Source organism: Phoxinus phoxinus, assembly GCF_949152265.1.
Source record: "Phoxinus phoxinus genome assembly, chromosome: 2".
NCBI classification, from domain to species: Eukaryota; Metazoa; Chordata; class Actinopteri; order Cypriniformes; family Leuciscidae; genus Phoxinus; species Phoxinus phoxinus.
Window position 1 is genome coordinate 44777089 of NC_136877.1, and position 23466 is coordinate 44800554.

At 37.5% G+C, this 23466-nt stretch overlaps 1 protein-coding gene across 4 annotated transcripts; it reads left to right on the plus strand.

Moving 5' to 3' along the window:
* Positions 1–541: 541 nt before the first annotated feature.
* rtn3 (reticulon 3) lies at positions 542–23416 on the plus strand. 4 transcript variants are annotated; one of them, XM_079637139.1, is made up of 9 exons: positions 660–799; positions 1230–1481; positions 7105–7149; positions 19066–19273; positions 20157–20295; positions 20643–20712; positions 20847–20893; positions 22726–22784; positions 22974–23416. In XM_079637139.1, exons 2-9 carry the CDS (start codon positions 1388–1390, stop codon positions 23020–23022), a joined length of 711 nt encoding a protein of 236 aa, XP_079493265.1. In that variant the 5' UTR covers positions 660–799; positions 1230–1387; the 3' UTR covers positions 23023–23416. The 4 variants fall into 4 exon arrangements, with proteins under 4 accessions (XP_079493267.1, XP_079493266.1, XP_079493265.1 ...); XM_079637142.1 differs by lacking the exon at positions 660–799 and adding an exon at positions 10466–13180 and having other exon boundaries at positions 7105–7155; XM_079637141.1 differs by lacking the exon at positions 7105–7149 and having other exon boundaries at positions 542–680.
* Positions 23417–23466: the final 50 nt, after the last annotated feature.

Here is a 23466-nt window from a genome sequence, read left to right on the forward strand (position 1 = left end):
ATTTTAAAGACAACACTTGGCAGATTATTGATGAAGTGATTTTTTTTAAAAAAATCTTGAGCTTGAATAAAAGGAATACAATTTTACATTTAATGTTATGAAAAAATACACAAAATTACCATTTTAAATTTGTATATGAAATATTTTCCAAAACAGGTTTTAATCAACTAAAAAAAAAAAAAAAAAAAAAGGCTTTCCGTAAGGCTGTTTGGGCACAGTACCAAATGTTTCTAATAGATTAAATACAAGTGTGACTATTTTTTCAGGACCATTTAACCTTTAGACCTGAGTCTGACCCCGAATCATGTCTGTGATTTTTGTTGTTGTTGTTGTTGTTCACACAGCAATTACCAAAACCTTTACCAAGTTACATTTTGACCGAACAGCAACAGAGGGTTAACTAACATAATATATCATTTATTGTTTGTTTTTTTGTCGATACCACAGTAAATACCGTATGAAACTGAGGGAAATATAGTCTAATCTAGCCCATTGTGCCTCATCATAACATGCAAAAGAAGACATGTCTGTTAGCAACCAAAGGATGGCGCTGTTGCAAAAGAAATGAAATACCGACCCAGCATTTAGTGTCAAAATACGTCCAGCGCACAAATGCGAAAACATTACATAATCACGGCCCATAGAGTTACATAGTGTTTACTGTATCTTTTCTAGACACAGTAAGTAGGCGAGGATGGATTAGACATCAACCTAATTCAAACTGTTCGTAGGTTTCAGGGTTAATAACGACTGTGTTGGTGCTTGAGGCGGCAGAATGGAAAGAGGAATTGCAATTCAGGTTGATATTACCGTAATATGAATGACTGATGATAATAATGTATCACAGATCATAGTTTTTAGATCATACTTTAATACAGAAAGGATCTGTTTACAATACATGATATGGGACAGATGAAGGGAAATGAAGGCTTGTGGAAGAATATAGAAGCTTCCGATCAAAATAGTTTATGACGAACCCTAATTATTCATTCTCTCTCTCTCTCTCTCTCTCTCTCTCTCTCTCTCTCTCTCTCTCTCTCTCTCTCTCTCTCTCTCTCTCTCTCTCTCTCTCTCTCTCTCTCTCTCTCTCTCTCTCTCTCTCTCTCTCTCTCTCTCTCTCTCTCTCTCTCTCTCTCTCTCTCTCTCTCTCTCTCTCTCTCTCTCTCTCTCTCTCTCTCTCGTACCCGCCCTGTCTGTCTTCCACCGCCCCCATCCACTGCAACATTCAGGCAGGTTCACCTAATGTGCTTGTGCAGGCTCGGTGACGCCGCTGCTGTGTTGGGAAATACTCGGTGAATCGGGAACCTTCAGATTAACAACCGACAGCCACAACCTCAACGACACCACCTCTGCGCTACAGACCCTGTGGAGCAACACGACAACAACAATGGCAGATCCAATGACCCAATCTTCTCAGATTTCGTCGTCACAAGGCCTTAACGATGGACATTCTGCAACGGCCAAAGACTCAAAGTTTTCCGGTAAGAGAACGTGAGCGTCATTACAACAGTGTCGTTGAATTGGTTCTGTTTGTTTTTAAATTTCGGTTGTGTGTTTATTAACATTCGAAAGGGTGCCGTTCTAATTCTAAATGGAAATGTCGCGCTGAATAGTGAGTTTGAGGACAATACCAGCTGATACAGTCGATTTGAATACATGCACATGTTTAAAACGCCTTGAAGGTAATACTGGAACTCTCTGGCGTTATGTAAGAGGCATGCACTGTTTATTTCTCACGTACACTTTCCATATCGCCTACCTTTGGCATAATAGAAAGATTATTGAATCTACACTTTGCAGGGATCGCCTATACATGGCATGCATGGCGGATGTGGGACTCCGAATGAATTGAATGTGTTCTCATCCACTGCTTTGACCTGACGTTTATTTTTAGGAAAAGGCCATGGAGAAATATGGGGACACATAATACTGCTTTGAACTGAAATGGGCACATGTTGCGGCTCAGCTGATCATCTGCAGTGCAGATGCATCCGAAACTGGAGGACAGTGTAAATCAAGGGAAAAAACTGCTTACACACCCCATCTACATTTCTAGCGACGTGACAAAGCTAGAATAATCAATAGCTGTCTAGAACCAATTATGAATCGTTCTTTTGAGTCGGGTCTTGTCAGTGAATCGATTGGATGTTCAGAACTGAATCGGTTCTTGGTTCAATCCATAATGTTTAAATTGTTCGATTAATTTGCATATTAGGGTTCTAAATTACTTTTATGAACTGAATCATGGTTGTAAAATACTGAATAAAGATATATACAACATTAAATTGAACGCCTTTATAATAAAAAAAAGAGTATACGCCTACAAATTACTATATTGGTATGTTTAAATCATGTAAATGCCAAGTCTGAAATGTAATAATAATGTCATGGCGTTCTTTCGGTTCTTTAAAACGAACTATATAAAAGAACCGATTCGCAGAATTGAGTCAGTCTTCGCTACTGTCAAGTCATATGGCTTTGTTAATCATTTGTAATCGCTTGTCATTTTGCATGCTGTGTAAACAATATTAAAGGCGATACTTTTTATATTTTAGAAACGGCAAAAAAACATTGCACTAATAGATGCAGCTCCATCCATTTGTCCATCAATCATTCTGTGAAATGACACGATGTCCTTTGTTCGGGCCCTGTATGTTTTTCCGTTGTGAAAACAATACCGTGTGGTTTCTGTTGACTATGGATGTTGGTTCACTGCTTTTTAGGTCGTCAGCATATATGGAGCTCTTCTGTCCTCCTTGGTTCGGCTTTATTTAGGCGTCTGGGAATCTAATAGAATTAGAACGGGAAGTTAAGACTCATGACGTCAGCCTTCTCTGCATTTTCAGCACGGTTTAAAATGTTTGACTCCTTCAAATGCTGTTTGGCTCTTGAGCTTAGGCGCATTGAGGTCAGTTAGGGGTTAGAATCTGAATATTGCTGGAAGGATGTGGACATGATGACTGTCTTACAGGCTTGTTAACACAGACACCATATGTGAAGGTGACATATTGAACCAGATGGTTAAATTTAGCTGCAATATGTCCCTCTAAAATGCCTGCGCGGGTGCCATGGTCACTGGACAGATCATAACGTTACACAAATTCTACCTACATAAATATATAAGGTAGTAAATAATAACAGACTTAGCCAAGTGTTGTTTTTAATGCAGTATTCTGGGTTAAATTCAGGTTAAGCTCCATCGATAGCATCTGCGACTGTTAATTATCAGTTGCGCACTTTCATTTGGAAATCTATAAAGCAAGAGTGCAATAGTTGCCTCATAACTGCACCCTTTTATAAGTGCATTTGTTTGTGAGTCTATGATTTGCCAAATATTATGTTTATGAGTTGTAAACTCATTACATATTACCTAATATTAAAATAGTTTCTTTTTTGTTTAAAATTTAAATGAATGTATAAGGGAAATTGTATATTTCATGCATTCGGATTACTCCCCATTTCTTTTAAAGACACAATATGTAAGATTTTTGGATTAAAAATCCCCAAATTTTCTCCCAAACAATATTATATTTTGTTTACGTGTGTTCTTACATTATCCCAAATGCTATTTTAACCAGTGTTACTGTTACCTGTTATTGCATCACCTGTCAATGACGTCATATCCTCAGTCGTTACCCTCGATTTCCGAGTTTATTTCCGTAGAAACCATGAAAACATCAGTCACTTTTATATATTATGTTTATTATTTGACAGATCACTGTTTGGCAGAAAACAAATTAATGTTATATGCCATTTAGCAACACAAGTTATCCAGCTTTTATTAATATGATATTCTAATATCGATCTAGCTTACTGCAGTGTGCAACAATTTATCATACCAGGCAGCCACAGAGTAACATTGTAACAACTTTCAACACACTCAAACTTATTTTTAAGTATGATTGTTTGACTAAGTAAAACAGCGTTTACCCCACAATTATAAAGGGTTAGGTCCCCCAAAACTGAAAATTCTGTCATTAATTATATAATGATATATATATACATTAGGGTTGGACCGATAGTGTGCCATCGCTGATGGCTTAAAGACATTTAGACATTAGGTAATACTAACATAATGAAGTTGTTCCTGATAACAATACAAAATACATTCAAAACAGTTCAATGAACACAATTTAAACAGTAAATAATTTTTTAGGCTACTAGATGTTTTACACAAATCAAACAAAGCTTACAAAAACAGCAACAAACTTCAAAATAATTTAAATTAAGTTAGATTAAATAGGCTACACCAAATGCCTTCTTCATAGTTTTACCATGGTAGATAGTGTTTGGAACAAAACAAGTTTAAATATCAAGGTTTCTGGCCAGAAAGCGAAAGTAAAATGCGCACAGCCATTCATAACGGTGCGGAGCAGAGGGAGCTTTTTCAATTAATTCCTATGGAAGTTGAGCTATCATAGAAACACTCTGCTTTTAGCCAGACACGCACCGTTATGAATGCCGAGCGCATTTTACTTGCGGTTTAGAACTAGCACCAATTCGGGGCCGCACAACAAATAGAAAAACACAACTAATTCTTAGCAGGTTACCTATTTGCATTGGGTTTAAATCCAAAATGTTCCCAAATAGGCAAATCCATCGCGATGTTTCACTGTAGACATCGTCTGATGCCAATTTGGTAGACATCGCCCAATATACATGTGGATTTTGCTAACTTTAGATGATATATAGCATGCCAAAATGAAGGGCATGTCAACAACCCCTAGATGTTGTTGGAAGACCTTAACTTATTTAACCCAGAACAATCCATTAAAAATACGTCATTCTAAATGGGACCATGAGATTTTTACCCGGTCAACTATACAAACTAATCTTATATCAATACTCTCAGCCTCTATCGACCTCTCTCTTCTGTCTGGGTGTGATGCCTAAGGTCAGAGCTGATCACAGCTGGCTGAGGCAGCAGTCTTAAAGCTTTGGGTGTCATGATTCAGTCCCCTCAGGAATAGAGCTGATATTACTGGCATGACAGAGATGCCACGCAAGGCTCTTCCAGTGTCAAGAGGCCAATCCGTTCCCACTTTAAGCGCCGCCCTGTAACACAAGCCATCTTGGTGCATTTAACCTTTGCCCTTGCAATAGATAGTATCTAGCTATCATGTCCTTCACCTTATTTCTTTCTTAAATGTTTGCCGGTTAAACATTACCAGGCAGCCAACCATCGTATGATGTCAGATTGTGATGCCCTAATTGCATCAGATGGTTATTGCTGTCAAGCAGATTCTATATCTGACTCATAAGCAGTGGAAAGAAACCTTCAATCGAGATGATAGAGGGTGTGTTGATTTGTCAGGGTTTTGGTGTCCAAATCAGTGTTTCAAGGCGTGTCACTTAGTTAATAGTTTTTGGGTGTGGTTTGGGCAAAGAATGTCGTGAAGCAAGGGTACACTCCTTATTTATGACCAGTAGAGCTTGCCCTGTCTTAAGACTGCTGTGCTACTAGATCAACCTGTTCTCTTTAACTTTCTCACCACTCTCACTGCCGGCACTCCCTGTTCTTGTTGAGATTCCAAGATAGATGAATCAATTTTAGGTGACCTATAGTGTTGCCTCCACAGCTTTAATGATTGACCTAACTGTTGAAAAGTAGCTAGTTCTGGATGAATGCAAATATTATTCGCTTCCAAATCACATGAAATTTTGAAGTGTGTCTGAAAATGGCTTCCCTTAACAGGTTACATAACGCAATGGTGCAACATGTGGGTGCTTTGCAGGGTTAGATGTCAGAAAGTATGGGAGGGATCATTGAAAATTCCATGAGAAAGTTCCCACCGTTTGAATATTGTGAGTAAGTATTGTTCAGTATGCAGATGAATCATCGAGGGATGTTGTGTATGTGATTAGTTCTGGATGTAGGCCTACTAAGTAAAAAAAAGTGCCAATGGGCAGTTGATGAATAACATTAATTAACTTTTCATTTATTTTATATTTGTGTTGTTTTTTAATAAGCATCAAGTTATATTAATGTATAAGCAAAAATGTATATTTTAAGTAATTTGACTGCTCACCATTTCTTCTTTTTTTTTTTTTCTTTTTTTTTTTTTTTAAATCATCTTTATGGAAGTTTTTTCCTAACAAACTTAAAATGGTAGATCAAATGTTCACATTTTCAAATAATAAATCAAATTGTAATAATTGATGCTCAAATATAAATAAAAAATGCTCAAATGCAATTTCATTTTCATTGCATAAACTATGAAAAAATGTTTTCACAAAAATTATCAATTCAGTACAACCCAGTCATAAATAATTAAAGCTGTAATTCTATACTCATATTATAAGGTGGTCCTGTGAGCCTTGTTGGTTATGAGCTATGGGTGGCCATTTTGACTATTTGATTTATTATTTTAGCATTTGAACATTTCATTCGTAATTTTGATTTTCTTAGAAAAAACTTCCATACACCTTTTCACCTTCTCTGGTGCTACAAATGATTTTTTTTAAAGTACAGTATTCTGTGTAGTTTTTCAAGTAATATAAGCTGTATGCATAAAATGAGGAATGCTTTTTGAAATCGCTTTAGAAAGAGTACAGCATGTCACACCACCAAAATATTTAACTACACCAATTACAATTGATAATCTCATTGAACCTCCTTGAATTTTAGATTAAAGGGATAGGTTACCAAAAAAGAGTGCAATTGTCTCATTATTTACTCACACTTATGTCATTTCAAACCTGTGTAACACAAAAGATTTTTTGAAACAGGTCTCGTTTGTTTGTTTCCATACATTGAAAGTCAATTGGGTCCAGTCACAGTGTAGTTTGGACCCCCAACGTTCTTCAAAATATCTTCTTTTGTGGTCCGCAGAAGTTGTACAGGTTTGGAACGACACGAGGGTGAGTAAATGATGATAGAATTTTTACTTTTTTGGCCTAGTACTATCCTTTTAAGTCATGCAAGTTGTCGAGGAAAGTGCTGGTTATTCTCTATCAGCTGTTTTTTCTTCTTCTTTTAGTTTCTTGAGATGTAAAAGGTGCTTCGCTGGGCATTTCACTAACATTTTCCCCTTTCAAATGTAGAGTATAAGAAGGCTACTGAGACTTTTCTTCTCATTCTTCTGTCCTATTTTATTTTTTCAGATTCCTTTTTTTCTTCGCCTGTATCTCTCATTCAGTCTCCTCAAGGCAAGTGTATAGTTCTCTTCTGATGCTCGCCTGCTTCTCTACCTTTTATCTTTCTCTTCATGCTCCTCTGTCATATCTGTTCTATTAAGTATGCTATGTCCCGCTGGGCTGCTGCTATGACACTCTCCATCCCTCTCGCCAGTGACCCTCTCCTCCTCTATACCAGACTAGATGCTCGCAGTAGTGGCTTCTTTTGGAGTTCTTCCTTTTAAGCGTAGGAAATGAAGCAGAGGACACAGAGGGAATCTACTGATTGTTTTCATGGAAGCCAAAATAATTAGATATGTATCTATGAAGCTAGAAGCTAACCCATTTCTGGGGAATATTTGGAAATGTCCTCTCCTTCAATATGTACTGTCGTGATAACTCAGATCTCACATGAAAGTTAATGATCAAGCTAATAGTTAGTCTCACACCTGCACGCCACTTGACCGTGTACTGTGCAGTCCAACCACCCTCCCTGACCAGAAGTCTTGCTGTTTCTAATGGTGACCCCTTGCAATCATGCATGTTGGAATCCATAATAACAGCCAAGTCCCTCCTGTTTTCAACAGTTTCTGAAATCCTCAAACTTGGATTCACTTCGTGAATGTTCTTCAAATGAGATCATCCACATTTCTGTGGCTGATTTTCTAATGCCTTATTAGATATAACATGGTCTCTTCTTTACTGTAAATCCAGACATTTACCAACAATACCCTGTAATATATGGTTTCCCACTCTAAAAAGTTGAACTTAGCCAGTCAACAACCTGAATGAATCCTGGCAACAATTTGTGGCTACCCCCTTTTTACCATTAGTATACCCTGTCATTTTGTCGACACCCCACATCTGACACTGTTCACTGATTAAAAATGGGAAAGCTAAGTCCCCACAGATGGTAGAAATTCAATCGGCTCCAGTTTATACCCACTGCAAACATGATTTAGGTCAGCGTTACTGTGGGTCCAGCTTAATCCCAAGATTGCCACCTTATTTTAAGATAGCAGAGAAGTTCAAGTTCACTTTGTGCGAGTGCAGAATCCTAAAAATGGAACAGGTTGGTGTCCCTGAGGATTCTTGCCCTTGATGTCCCCCCTCCCCCACAGCAAGCCATGTTTGGAGCTCCAACACCGCACTGGTCCTGAAGGTAGAGAGACACTGGGGAGGGATCTAGCAACAGGACGCTGCTCGGGGTTACTTCCCTGTGACTGCTGCGGCTGAATCTTCACCTGCTTTTTCCATGCATTTTGCATGTTGTCTTTTACCACAGAGTAAGAGGAAATCCTCAAGTTTTAGTCTTTGTGTTTGTTTGTTGTTTTGTTTCTTGTCTATTTACATACAGGAGTTTGATGATTTTAGCTTTTATATATAGGAAGAAATAGCATAAACTAGATTGAGTAAATCCCACACACTATGTTGAGATATTTAGATCTAAGTATCCCTAAAATGTTTAGAACATTATTATCTTGAAGAAATTTATTTCAGTTAATAGTTAATAGTCCGCTAAAACTGTAAAACCTAGAACTTTGTTTAGATACTTGGATTATGGAAAATTTGGATCTTTGTTTCCCATGCCTAATGACGTTTTTACGGGCAACTAGTCTGAATTAACTTACTGTTTATAAGACACGTCATAACTGTGATGCTTAATTTGCATAATGAGTACAGGCGCTGGTCCTTAACAGAATCTTGAAGAGATGTAGAGACAAAAGTGTTAGTTTAAACAGTAGTGAGCACACAATAACATGTTAACTCATTATTATTATATATTTAATCTATTTTCAGAAGCATTTATTTTCAATAGGCTTTAGGCAAATTGTAGTTTCTGTCAGTGAACTTTTCACTACTTCACTTCTATGCCTACAGCATGCAAATTCAAAGATTATATCTTAAAGTAAAACCAGGAAATGGCAGGTTTGGAAAGGAACAAAATGATTAGAATGTTAGAATGTGGTTGTCACTCTGGAACCTGTTTTATCTCACCCCTACAGAAAAGTCAGGAAAAAGTATAATAAAAAAAATATTGCTTTGCATATAGCTTAATCTTATAGCTTTTTTTTTTTATAATTTAGGACAATATAAGTTTGACCCTTTTTATCATTATTTTAATCTGTAGTCAGCACCATTTAGCCAAGCCTGAAAAGCTAATGTAATGCTAATCAATGAGGCCATACATTAAAACATAGTGGTTGTGTTCGAAAGGGAACTGGCTTGCTGCCTCTCAGCCCAGTCAGTGTATGACTTCACAGGCTATGTTTGTGTTTAAAGGTACCTCCTAAGGTTTCCAAGGCACCGTAACATCTTGTACAACAAAAGCTAATTAAAATGAATGCATATGTTTAGTTATTTTAATGCTTATTTCTCACTTTTTTAAAATTAATATTTATGAATTAATTTACTCTTCTAATGTGTTTTTTTAGACTGCATATTTACTACTACCACAAATCGCCGAACTGCACGCATAGATCAACCGGATGGAGGTATCTTAGTAGACAGAATGTGACACAAACTTTGCAATTGGATGTGCATTGTGCCTACCTCCACATAGTGCCTGTGAAGGCATAATTTTCCAGCTTTCGAACACAGCCATTGTGTTGCATGTTAAAATGGTCAGGATTTCCATTTTCAGCATGTGTCCAGCATTCACTTTGCTGCATTCCCTGTGCTCTTGTAATTTTGGCCTCATTGAGTCATCTACACCATAATTTGATTTATCTTCTTTCTTTTATTTTAATAGATGGTTAGACAGTTGAGGCATAGCTCAGACAGCCGTTTAGTAGTTTCCACAATAACAGTATTTTAATAATTTAACAAATTCTTTGGTTATTTTACTCTGGATATTGATTACTACTTGTGTTTGTCTGTTTTGTTTTGTTTGTTTGTTTTTGGGGTTGTTGTTTGATTATGGATGTCATTTAAATTAATTAGTAAATCTGCCCCTATAGGATAAATACATTAAGAAGCCTTGTATGTGTCATTGAGATTCCTCAATGGTATCAGCACATTATCAAGCTGGCATGCAGACATCAAACTCCATCCATTAATATGTGGGACCATGCAGTGTGTGCATGACCGCTTTAGCTTCAGTTAAATGGATGCAAGCAGTTAAGCATTTTGGGAATGCTACATAAAGTATTAGTGTAGCTGCTGATTGCTAAAGTTGTTGGGATCTTTGGCTTTGAAATGTTACTGCTCTTAATTTGTTAAAGACAAACCTATACAAACATGAGCTTCAAATATGGTCCCCTGCTTTAGCAAATCAGAATTAAGGTAGAGTTTGTCTTTATTTCCAACCCTCCTTTTCCTCCTCTTTCCTGCTTCATGATGGATGCAGACAAAAGAGTGGTACTAGGCTCTGACAAGCCTTCAGAAAATGTGGCTACCTCTCTTCACTTTTCTCCTCAGTCAAGTTCCTTTTCTCCAGTTGCTTGTGGAATTGAATCTTCAGGATCACCTGGTGACAACATAGATCGCACCTTCAAAGAGAAACGAGAGCTGTTTGATTCATCTTTTGGCTCTCAAAAGCAGGACTCGCCTGTAAAAACTTCGCCAGTATCTGAGAGAATCAAAGCATTGGAAGCTTTAGCAGCAAAGCAGAGTGATTTTGATGGGGGGTTTCCACATTTTAAAGAGCGTCACTATGAGAAATCCCCCACAGAATTGCATGGAATTTCCTCCCGCTCGTCCTTTCAGAAAAGGACAACGTCAAATGACCAGGAATCTCCTGAATCGCCCTTCGAAGTGCTTGGTGAGGCAAGGCATGGGACTGACTTTGAGGACACCGCTGACTGGATGAGAGCTCACTTACCTCCTGCACCAGATTTCAACATTGAAGATCCAGTTCTTGATGAGGAAAATGAGTCCCCCATGGTGCAAGAGAGCCCATCGAAAGTGATTAAAGCAAACAATGTTGATACAAGTGAAGTTCCAGAACCTTTTGCAGGAGTTCCTGATCAGTTTATGGACAGTCCTATCAAAGTTGCAGATGACATTGATCAATCAAAGGAGGATGTCAACAAGCAATCAAAACAAGAGAGTGTTGAGGAAGATTCTGAATTTGACCTGAACTTTTTACCAACAGCCTATATGTGGGAAAAGCAAGAGAAAGCTGATACAGGCACTCAAGGCTGTCAGATATTCCCAGAGAATCAAGAGCTTCCTTCCTCCCCTGCTCCTCCTGCTGATTTTGAGTTACCTCCATTACCCCCTGTGTCCCAACAGATGGAGCCTAGTTCTACACAACATTCCAACATTTCGAAAGGAAATTTGGAGCCTGCTGAAATCCAGGAGGTAGACAGCTCTGGGGAGTCGGATGATACAGTGATTGAGGAAGCCATGAGCATCCCAATAATGGGAAACAATGACCTAGACACCAAAACCCACAAGGAAGACGAGACCATTCCAAACAACAAGAAACCGCCAATTCAGGTACCTATTATTAATGTTATTGAAACTGAGGAGCAAGTGTTAAGTGATGAGGAAGAAGAACAGTTTGAGGTAGAAGGTGAGGAGGATGATGGTGAAAAGTGTCAGACTTTGCAAGGTGAGGGCAGAGGCTCACCAGAGCAACACCAGTCAGAAGTTGCAGAACATGCATCTGTGGAAACTCTACATGAAGAACATAAACCTGACCATGACACTCTACATGAAGAACATAAACCTGACCATGACACTCTACACGAAGAACATAAACCTGACCATGACATTTCCTCTCAGGCAAATCAATCTGACTCTGATGCTGAGCACTCTCCTGAACATCAGGTTATTGACGATGATTATGAAAGTGGCATTTTCCTCCAGTCCTCCCCAGACTCAGGAGGCCTGAATTTCGAGGACTCTCAAGAGCAGTCACATATGTCTCAGGATTTAGTGTCTTTTGAACCCTTTAAAGAGTCTACCCTTGATAAAGAGCTTGACAAGACTGCAGAAATACTTTCTGACCCCCCACCAGACGTCAGCTCACCCTCAAATGAGCCCAGTGATGTAGAGACATACATGGATCATTACGCCAGTGAAGAGCTTGCTTTAAAAGACCAGCTGAATTTGTCTTGTTTTAAGGAGAGTAAAGGTGAGAAAACAGAGCTTTCAAAGTCAGACTGTCTTCCAGATAATCAAAATATCAGTGCTCCTGTTCAAGAATCCTTTGATAATATCACTGATGATTTCGATGAGACACCCAAAGACTGCCAACTAGACTATGAATCTGTGCCTGAACCTTCCCTTTTCAAAACTTCATCTGAGATTCCTGATGATATTGAGACTATACTCCTCCAAAACAAAATGCCAAGTGTTGATTCAGAAGATCAAAAGTCAACAGTGGAAATCAAGACTTCTAACTTGCAGGAACAGGAGGAGTTGCCAGTGCAGTCCATTGACCGACAAACCCCAGTTCAAGAGAACCCTCCTGCACCATTCCCCTCTTTCCACAATGAGCAGTCTAGCAAAATCAATGACGTTATTTCTGAACCTACGACAAATGAGGTTGCTGAGGGATCAGTGATAACGAAGTCTGAACCTCAAGTTGTGACCCCCAAAGATATTTTAGATAGACCGGATTCGCCAGAGACCATGAGTGATACAGAGACGTTTGAAGCAGAATGCTCAGTAACAGCAGCTACTGACAGCTTTGTGGATTTCATGAGGGAGTGTCTTAAGTCACGACAGGATGAGGAACCTGAGGGGTTCAGTTCTGGACACAAAACTAAAGACCAGAATACCAAATCTGATGCTCCTCCTTCCACTCAATCCTCCCCAGCAATGATCATGGACTTGGAGCAGGAGCGCCTCACAATTTCTGCTTTGAAAGAGCTCGGGAGCAGCCAAGAGGAGGAAGATGAGAATATCCCCACAATGAAGACTGTCCTAAAGCCTGATAAAGCTCCTATTCCTACACCAAATCCTGAAGCGTCAATCACTTCAACTTCTCAAACTCTTCCAAACGACTGTCAGGCAGTACTTCCCAAAGAGGTAGAGGCAATCGACATTTGGGTTGCAGAGGCCTACCATCTTGCAGAGCATGTCTTGACAGCAATACTAACCCACTTTTCAGGTAACATGTCTTTCTTCTGGGCAAGCAGCCTGCTAACCCTGCACGCATAGTATGCCCAGACACTAGACCTTACTTACCTCTTTTTCTTTATAACTCAACTTGAATTTACTCAACACTAACCTACAAGTATGTTTCTGAAAAGATGGCAAAAACTAAACCTTTTCAAGTTATTACAATAGCCTTATGGAGATTCTAAATTACTTGTTTTTTTGTGAGGAAAACTGAATAAACACATAAACTAAGACTAGTCATAACATTTAATGAATTGTATTTTTTTCTGTGCCATGTCTCATGACCCTTAAAACATGATGGTATAATTTTAAAAGGAATGGATATAAACATTCCTGCAGGGTGGCTTTATGGCCTTCTCAGCCCTTGAAGTCAGGTGACCAGTTATGTCTAGTCTCAGGTTTCATCTTTTTTTGTAACCTTCTATAGAAAGGCCATTGGGAATGAAGTCAGGGTAAATGTGTAATTTAAAAGGAGTAGCATTATCTTCCATTTGACAGTTAGTAGGCTATTGTTATGCGTGTACTGATTTGCTGTGACTCTAGAGAGAAAGTGATGCAGAATTATTGGTTTTATGCAACAACAACAACAAAAATTACTTAAAGGAGAAATGCTTGGCCTTTACCATGGACAATATATACATTTCTCTCTTTGATTTTGGGGGAATTGTTGAGTTTCGTAATTGTTGACTATTTTCCTTGATTATTGTAAGCACGATCATTAATTTATATTAAAGAAATGTATTAAAATAGAACTGCATGTTGTATTTTCGTATGTTTTCTTTTTGTAGGCTACACATCCAAAACAAGCTAAGAATGTTTCCCTCAAATACTTTATTGCTGATGTTTGAGCCCTGCCATTCTGGACTCCATAACATCCTGTTATGATCAACCAAGTTAATGGAGAATACATCTGCTTTTCACAGTTAGTTAATCACAGATACTTTTTGATTAACTGAAGAGCCCTAAGTTCCACATTAAAATGTTATATGCAAGTAAGTGACTTGGATATGTAGTAGTAAAAAGACAATGAACTAGTATTTATTTTGGTATTTGTTTATCTCACATATGGGGACACTGTACAATAAGTATCAGTTAACATTAGTTAATTCATCAGGCATCATGAACATTTTTGCTAAATTTGTTAATACAGGATAATGTTAATTTATAAATGTACTGAATTGTTATAAAAATATTATTTTGTTAATCCATTCTTAAATGTTTTCCTAAATGTAGAAATTAATAAATGCTGTAAAAGTTAATAATATTAATTTAACCGTACTGTAAAGTAGGGCTGGAACCAACTTTTTTTTTTCAATCGAATAATCGTATCGATAATTGTTTTGATTTATTGAATAACTTAATAAACATCAGCATTAAAGCGTAACTCTCGCCAAAATGCAACCTGGGGTCTTTTTGTGTATCTACCACGAGTCAAACTTTCGTTTAAAAGCATAATTAAGATGGAAACGCCACTTAAGTTTGACCGTGTTTTCGGTCACATTGCCTTTTGAATGGGAGTGCTAGGAGCACTACTATAATAGCATCAAAATCGCTATTTTTAAAACACTAAGAAGGCTTGACACAACAATTTGCTCGAAGTATCACCAGGGCCTTTACACATGAACTCGAGCATTGAGAACATTGTTTGTGTACACAGAGTTTGCTAAAAAGAAAGGTTTTTGAACAACGCACTAGCTGTGGTTGTTTCCAGCCGCCGGCATCTCCGAATGAAAGAATCCCTAGCACGGTGTGTTACAGAATTTTAAGATTTCCCCTCATAAATCGGACAGTGCTACATACTTTTTTTACATGTACCCAAAATCAACTGGAAGCGGATTTCATTCATGTTCATTCGCATTCGGAGATCGACAATTTTGGGCTGACAAAATGCCGGTGGCCGGAAACAACATAAGCTACAGTGAGTTGTTCAAAACCTTTTTTTTTTTAATAAACTCTGTGTACACAATGTTCTCAATGCTCAAGTTCATGTGTAGAGGCCCTGGTGATACTTCGAGCAAATTTTCATGTTGTGTCGAGCCTTCTTCCTGTTTTAAAAATAGCGATGTTGATGCTATCATTGTAGTGGCCCTAGCAATCCCATTCAAAAGGCAATTTGACCAAAAACGAAAATACGGTCAATCTTAAAAGTGGTGTTTCCATCCTAATTATGCTTTTAAACGAAAGTTTGACTCGAGTAGATTCACAAAAAGACCATAGGTTGCATTTAGGTGAGAGTTACGCTTTAAATCTAAATAAACAACAGCGTTAAATGCTTTGTAACCGGTTGCAGAGAATACGTTTGAGTCGTGCGTCTCACAGCTTCGCACCCACAGCAGCTCGTAAAAAAACAGAGTGCTTTATGTGAACGCAGCCGTATTAAGCACAAAATATGGGATTGACAAGCATAGTCTAGTGCTGTGTAAAAATTCACTGTAATAGTCCAAATACCTACACTGCAGTCTCGTCGTTTTGAGGTAGGAGAGCCCCGGGGGGTTTCTTTTCAGAGACTCTTGCATAGAAGTTTTGCTGCTGTGCTATGCCATTTCAGTTTTACAGAGCGTGCAGATAACCATTTTGTTCAGCCTCTGTTTAAAAAATGTGCACACTTTAGATTGGGGCGGGTTCGATATTTTTGTAATAACGGCTTATTTTCAGCATGCCTGGGAGTCGGTGCCACCATCACTGGGGAATATAGTCATCACTGGGGAACAGTGCAACAAATCGACGCATTCCTCTGAAAGTGACTTATTTATGCAATCGACTTAATTTATTACGTCAACGGCTCATTCCAGCCCTACTGTAAAGTTTTCATACAGACGTTAATTTATTTCTTGTGCTAGTTGCCAGATATAGTTGTAACAGAGTAAGTGGGTTATTTAACAGATCTAGAGCATATTCTTTGTCTCACTTTTCAGTTTCTATTTGAGTTGTGTGCTGTAGGTGAATTTTTTTGACAATGATTGTATCTTGGTATTTTAGCTGTCAATCATTTAAGTATAGCTGATAGAGCTCTCTAGTGGTGTGAAAGTTTGTTTAAATGGGTGTGTTGGTTTCCACTTGGGTTTAACAGAGCTGTAGATAATGAAGGTTGTGTTAACTCAAGCATAGCTTTGGCTAATCACTGTACACATTTATGTACTTCTAAGTATATAAACTAATAAATATTCACGTTAGGCATTTAAATTTTTCCATATGTTCTGCCTGTAAAATGTAGTAGTTGAATTTCACTTGAGACTTTAAAAGGATAAGAAGTAAGTGCAAACATTAAGAACACTGAAACAGACCATAGTGTATAAATATGGCCAATAGCCTTTAAATAACTGACCTCATTAGCTTTTCATTGCATGAAATTTGGCTCACACGGTTCGTTTCTAAACATACAACTGAGCACTCGTTGTAACAAGTAAAAACTAGATTTCTTTTTTTTTTTTTTTGCTTTGGTGAATACGTGATTTCATGCATGACTCTTAAATGATTCAGACACTCGGACTCTTACACAGATTCGCACAAATGTATTAGATGGTGCATGTACTGTACCTTTAAGAGCCGAGTTGTGCGAGAACTAAAAGAGGCCACTGCGGCTCAGCAGCCACTGGGACATGCTGTTGTATCTGGGTCCACTAACCCTTGCGAGGGAGGGAGGGAATGATAACGAATGACTGTTCTCAGCCTAGGCTGCCTCCCTGTGGGCACTAGCAAAGCATGCTGGGAGGGACTCAGACCCCTGCAGTGAGCAGGGAGGAAACCCCTCACATGCACTGAGTGTTCGCCCCGAGCAGTCGGAGTGGACAAAAACAATAGTGCTCTCTCAGGCTCTGAATCATTTGCCACACACCATTGTGCTGTAGTTATGTCACGTTGACTGTTGTTGTAAACATTTTTTTTTTTCCTTGGGTTGCTCTATAACTGTTTTTGTTTTTATATTACTTTTTCCCCCTCACTTCGTATCTCAAAATACAACATACAACTGATCAGAGCTCATCTAGTTTTCAAAATCCAAATGATGTTGTTTTAAATGTGCCTGTTTGTTTATGGTATGGTAAATACAATACCAAAAATCTTTTAAATATCTGAGTTTTCATTGCAACATTAGTCTTAGCATTCATTTTGAGGACTGGCTTGGGGACTTTGGTGTCCCATGACATTTTCTTTTATAGCAAAAATGGCACAAATTCCATATTGTGAGAACAAGTAGATGCACTTAAAGTCTGGGGTCAGTCAAAGAAATGTATACTTTTATTCAGCAAGGATGCATACATTTCATCAAAAGTAACGATAAAGACATTTATAATGTTACAAAAGATTTATATTTCAAATAAATGCTGTTCGTTTGAACTTTCTATTCATCAAAAAAAAATCCTCAAAAAATGTATGACAGTTTCCTCACAAAAAGTGTAGCTTTACCGATTTTCAACCAGCTTTGTATTGTTACAATGTTGGTAGTATATGTGAATGGACCATGTTCTCTGTGTTAGCTGGGCCGAGAAATTCACGTTTATTTGACAGCAAAACTCTTTTGACAGCTCCAGGGCTTTCGTGAAAGCTATTTTACTTCCTCATTTTTGTATCCCCGCCCGTGGACAGTCGGATCAACAGAGGGTTATTAACTGAACATTTATTGTACAGTTACTCACTCCCGCTAAATGTTTAATCTTTGAATTCTAGCATCTGGGAACAATACAACCATACAAGTCAACACCGTCATGACTAAAAGTTTTCTTAGAAGTATTTTCTACTATGCGGTAAGCGCATCCATAGCAGACTGGTGGGAGCAAACATGCGCAGTGCATTATGGGCATTGAAGTTTTCCCACCTATTTGGCAAAAGGAAAGACAACAGCCTTTTTCTTCTTCTGCTTTTCTACTTTATAGACAGCCATGTTTTTATTTTTTTACTGTTTTTACTGTATTTCTGATCAAATAAATGCAGCCTTGCTGAGACTTCTTTTAAAAACATGAAAAAAATCTTTCTGACCTCAAACTTTTGAACTGGATCTTGTTAAATATTATTTAACATGGCTAGTTTTGACCATTTATCTCCCTTCTGCCCCCATTTAAATTTTAATTAAGTCATTTCCATCAACTAATTTCAAATAACAATTTGCATTACGGTGCATTTCAGAGTTTAAACGTTCGCTGAAAAAAGGAAAAGCTGTACCTGACCATGTATTGCTTGAAATGAACGCATGAATGCACTTACGGTCTCTTGGAGTGGGAGAGCCATATCTGTGCTGTGATGTATTAAAGCTGACAGACCAAACATAGTAACAGTGGAAGACGTGGTTGTGTTTTCAACCAGCCAACGCTTGCACGTGTAAGGTCTTCTGTTACAGGACTCATCCCACACATGGCCAAGTATGAATTCCTCATCTAGTCTTTGCCAGGAAATATAAATATGTAAATGGGTGTAAGTGTATTGTGCTGTTCTTTTGTGGTACAGAGCTGTGCATCCTTATGAAGTTTGATGTTTTGAATACCACCATAGATTGTTTATGCGTCCTTGATTTCCTCAGAAATGGAAACGCGCAGAGCCGAACCCCTCAAGGCATCGCTCCACGTGGAGAATGCCATTTATGTAAGGCTTCTTTAAAAGGTTCCTTTCACGGCGCATCACCAGCAACTCGAAAACTGCATTATGTAACCGCGGCTGTATGGAAAATATGAGCTCTGTATTATTTATGACAGAACTAATGATTTTTACAGTTCAGGTACAAAAATAACTTATTTGTGTTGCTGCTGCATACTCTGGTTTTAAATATTTTTGCTCCAATTCAACAGTTGATATTAATATTTTTGTGCTGTTTTTATTCCCTTTTATGGTCATCAAAACACACCGCCACGCACACGTTTTTCACATGCCTTTTCTGTCGTGCAGTGAATGACCTGGTGCACTGGCGGGACCCTAAGAAGTCCGGCGTGGTGTTTGGCGTGTCGCTGCTGTTGCTGCTTTCTCTGGCAGCGTTTAGCGTGATCAGCGTGATCTCATACCTGCTGCTGGCCCTGCTGTGCGTCACCATCTCTTTCCGCATCTACAAGTCCGTCATCCAGGCTGTGCAGAAGTCCACCGATGGACATCCTTTCAAGTGAGAGTCTCCTCTTTCTGTGTGCCCTGTACATATTTGAGAAAGCACCTTCGTCTTATTAGAGATGATATATATTTATTGTATATTGTATATTTAAAAAAAACATTGGGCCACTAGTACAGTAGTGACCAAAAGTGATGTCCAGCCTATTAACATCTTCACCCTTTATTTAAATAGTATTACAAATTGTATTATTTTTGTATGCATATTGTATAGTTGTGATAATGCAATGAAACTTGTGTGGATGGAATTTTTGGCCAGACATACAAAGAAATGAATAACACTATTTCCCACAAATAATTTTGTCAGATAAATACCTTGACCGAGTTTAGTGTTTTGTTTTTCCTTCATATTTAAAATGTTTAAAAATGTATATAAAATGGGTTCCTCATATTTCTATGCTTTAATTGAACTTGTAGGGTACCGGTAATTAAAAACTAATATTCCCTCCTGACATCACTTTTGGCCATATATATCATGATTAATAATATATTATAATTGTGTGTATATATACCGGTATATGTATGTATATGTGTATATATCTATATCATTATTAATAATATATTATAATTGTGTGTGTATATATTACATTGTAATTGTATAAAATATATATTTTTTATATGTAAAAACTTAATATAATATAATATGATATAAAAATAGTTACAATATTGAATAGAATAGAATAGAATTTGTAGGATAGCCTTTTTTTATTTTATTTTTTTAACATGCTACACATTCCACTGTTAACATATACTGTAGGTCCGTTTGGCATGTCTTGTCATGCTCTGTGTTAGTAAGGTTTGGTTTTGAGTGCAGTGGTGCTCAGTGGTGTGTGGGTATGCAGTGGGAAGGTTAATTGGGTTGACCCCTGTGCCTGTGACAGAACTCTGATGGAGAAAGATGTCGCCGTGCCGCCCGAGACCTTCCGCAAGCACGTGGACGCCTGTCTCGCACACGTCAACCGAGCACTCAAGCAGATGAGCCGACTCTTTCTGGTCGAGGACCTGGTGGATTCCCTCAAGGTCAGTGGCAGACCAGCAGTTAGAAATTAACCGATTTAAACGTATAGTTTCAGAATTGATTTACCCTCATGTTGTTCCAAACTTGTATCATCCTCCTGTAGATAAAAAAAAGGATATTTTAAAGAATGTAATGTATTTTCCATACAACATGTTTATATTGATATTCAAGCTCCAAAAATGACGAGGAACATCTATCCTATATGACTCTTACTGTATTAGCTCTATGATTTTTATTAAAACACTGTGATTTCATTGTTCATTTAGAAAATTGTGTTTTCAGATTTTGTGGTTTAAAAGGGATACAAAGGATTTCTGTTCTTTTGACCCATATTTCCTCGTGTTTTCAGCTGGCAGTGGTTATGTGGCTACTGACATATGTTGGAGCGGTCTTCAATGGCATCACCATCCTCATCCTCGGTAGGCCAAATATACCACTTTTAGCACTATACTTAAATTTGAGTTTATACCGAAATATTTGAGTCCCAGAATGATCCCATGTGGAGTTAAAGAATGATCATAATTGGCCAAATCCTGGGTGTTTTCTTTTCCAGCTGACATCCTGCTCTTCAGTGTACCGCCCGTCTATGAGAAAAACAAGGTTAGATTATGTCTTTGCTTTTCAAACTATGCATTGTGTGTTCATAAAAGGGATAGTTCACCCAAAAATTTAAATTGTCATCACTTACTCACCCTCATGTTGTTCCAAACCTGTATGAGTGTCTTTCTTCTGTTGAACACAAAAGAAGATATTTTGAAGGATTTTTTTTTTTCATTTCATTTTCATTTTTGGGTGAACCGTCTCTTTAAAGAGTTTTTATTGTTGTAGTCCAAATAAGAGATTGTATAATAATGATAATAATGCACTACTCTTAAAAAATTCAAAAATAGTGTTTGAAACTCTCTTATTCTTACCAAGGCTTGATTTATTTGATTAAAAAATACAGTAAAACAATAATATTGTGAAATATTATTGCAATTTTAAAAGAACTGTTTTCTATTTTAATATATTTTGATGTTATTTATTCCTGTGATGACAAAGCTTCAAAGTCACAAACTTTTAAACCATAGTGTATTAGTAATAATGATAATAATACTATTATTATTATTATCAATATACATTTATACTATTAGTATATACTTTATATGGCATTAACTTAAAAGCAAGCAAATAACATTTCTTTGAAACTGGTGAATCACAATCAATACTAATTAAATCAAAATGGGACAGATGAGCATATGTTTTATTCATGTGCCTTCATGTATTAATTCATTATTATGCTAACTCTAGTATTACAGGTTACTCTTGTTACTAGTGATATTTTAATGACACAGATGAAACTTATGCCATAAAGTTTCACTGCATATACAACAACGATGTGATTTAGCTTTTGAAAAGCATATTTGAATAGATGACACATGCAGTTAGTGTTTGAGAACAGCAGCCCACTCAGACTGAACAGTAATCATCATGTATGATTATTGCTCCAGAGGGCTCTTATGCAAGTCCTTTCCGAACACTTCTTGTCATAATCTTTTCTTAAAGCGTTAGTCAAGTCTTGTTCTTATGTAACGGTGATTGTTAATGAGTGCCTGGTGCAGTTTTTCTCTTCTGACCTTTCTTCGTTTTAAACGCATCGCTAATGAAGATAATGTACGGAAATAATGATGCGTTCAACTTCATAATGGTGCCACAAAACTCTGAACTGTCTCTTTAATCTCAATGGCGCAGAGCACTATGCACTGACCTCAAAACTGCAGTAACCCAGTTTTAATATCTTCATAGTGAGAAAATGAAAGTCATGATGCTCAGACACTGTTTTAGAGTATTATATATATATATATGTTATTATTACCGTATATACTTAGTGCTGTCAAATTGATTTATCGTATGTAACGTGTGTGTATATATATATATATATATATGTATATACACACACACGTTACATATATATATATATATATACATACACACACATACATGTTACATATATATATATATATATATATATGTATATGTAACGTGTGTGTATGTATATATATATACATACATGTTACATGCTATTAATCAATTTGACATTATCTTCATTTATATAGCACCTTTAACGATGTAGATTGTTTCAAAGCGGCTTTACAGTAGTAAACGGATCATTTAAGGTAACAGAGATTGTTTTGTCTTTATAGCGGTTCTTGATAATGTACTATAATTATTATAGTATATATATAATTGATTAATCGCGATTAATCATATCTACCATAAAAGTATGTAATTATATTGTGTGTGTGTGCACATACGCACACACACATTATTACACACATTAGTTTCGGTTACTATATTCCTAGCATTCACCCACAACATCATAAGCGGTATGCCAGCAAATTTGCATGGAAGCACATTTATTATAATGCAGCATCTCTATGTTCTTTCCACAGACCCAGATTGACCGTTACATCGACATTGTACGCACTCAAGTCAACACTACAATGGCCAAGTTAGTATGCTTTGAGTCGAGTAATAAAGTGTTAAAAATAAAGTGAGAATGTGCACTTACTGTACATGCTCTTCGTCTGTAAAGAAGTGAGTCTTGGAAATGGCTGCCAATTAGTGAGGCTTCAATAGCCTGTATTAATATTGCCACCTAATGGGTGTTTGTCTCATTATTATTTTTTTTCTCCCTCAGGCTACAAGAGAAACTCCCAGGAGCCATGAAGCGCTGTAAAGCAGAATGATCCTCTCCTCCGATCAGTTGTTGCCATGTTTACCATCCTTCTATCTCTAGCCGCCTCCCCTTACTCTAAGCCCCGCCCCCTTCTCTCCTCCCCTGTTTAACCCTCACACCTTAAAACAACCATCTGCACTGAACCAGCTAGTATGTAAAATCTAAAAAGCTTCTTGATATTCACTGTTAACTCCGCAGCTTATTAACGAGCATTAGGAAAAGAAGCTCGGGGCTCCGGGAGCTGATGATTTTCAACACAGGAAGTGATGTAATGCCACTGGATGCCCATTTTGATGGCCAGTGTATGGAAGGATTGGTGAACTAGACTGAACTTATGACCTGGTTTTGACTGTTGGGTTGGGTGGTGCGGTAGTAATGAATAAAGAGACAGGTGTTTGACTCGACTCAAGCAAATGTCTGTACTTGTAAAAACGAACATTTCACTGAAAAATGC

What these genes read in the sequence shown, in the direction of transcription:
- rtn3 (XM_079637142.1), top strand. Translation starts at nt 1,388, where the DNA reads ATGGCAGATCCAATGACCCAATCTTCTCAGATTTCGTCGTCACAAGGC. An exon ending in CAAAGACTCAAAGTTTTCCG is followed by an intron (nt 1,482 to 7,104) that starts GTAAGAGAACGT and finishes TTATTTTTTCAG; the next exon opens with ATTCCTTTTTTTCTTCGCCT. An exon ending in ACCGATGGACATCCTTTCAA is followed by an intron (nt 19,274 to 20,156) that starts GTGAGAGTCTCC and finishes TGCCTGTGACAG; the next exon opens with AACTCTGATGGAGAAAGATG.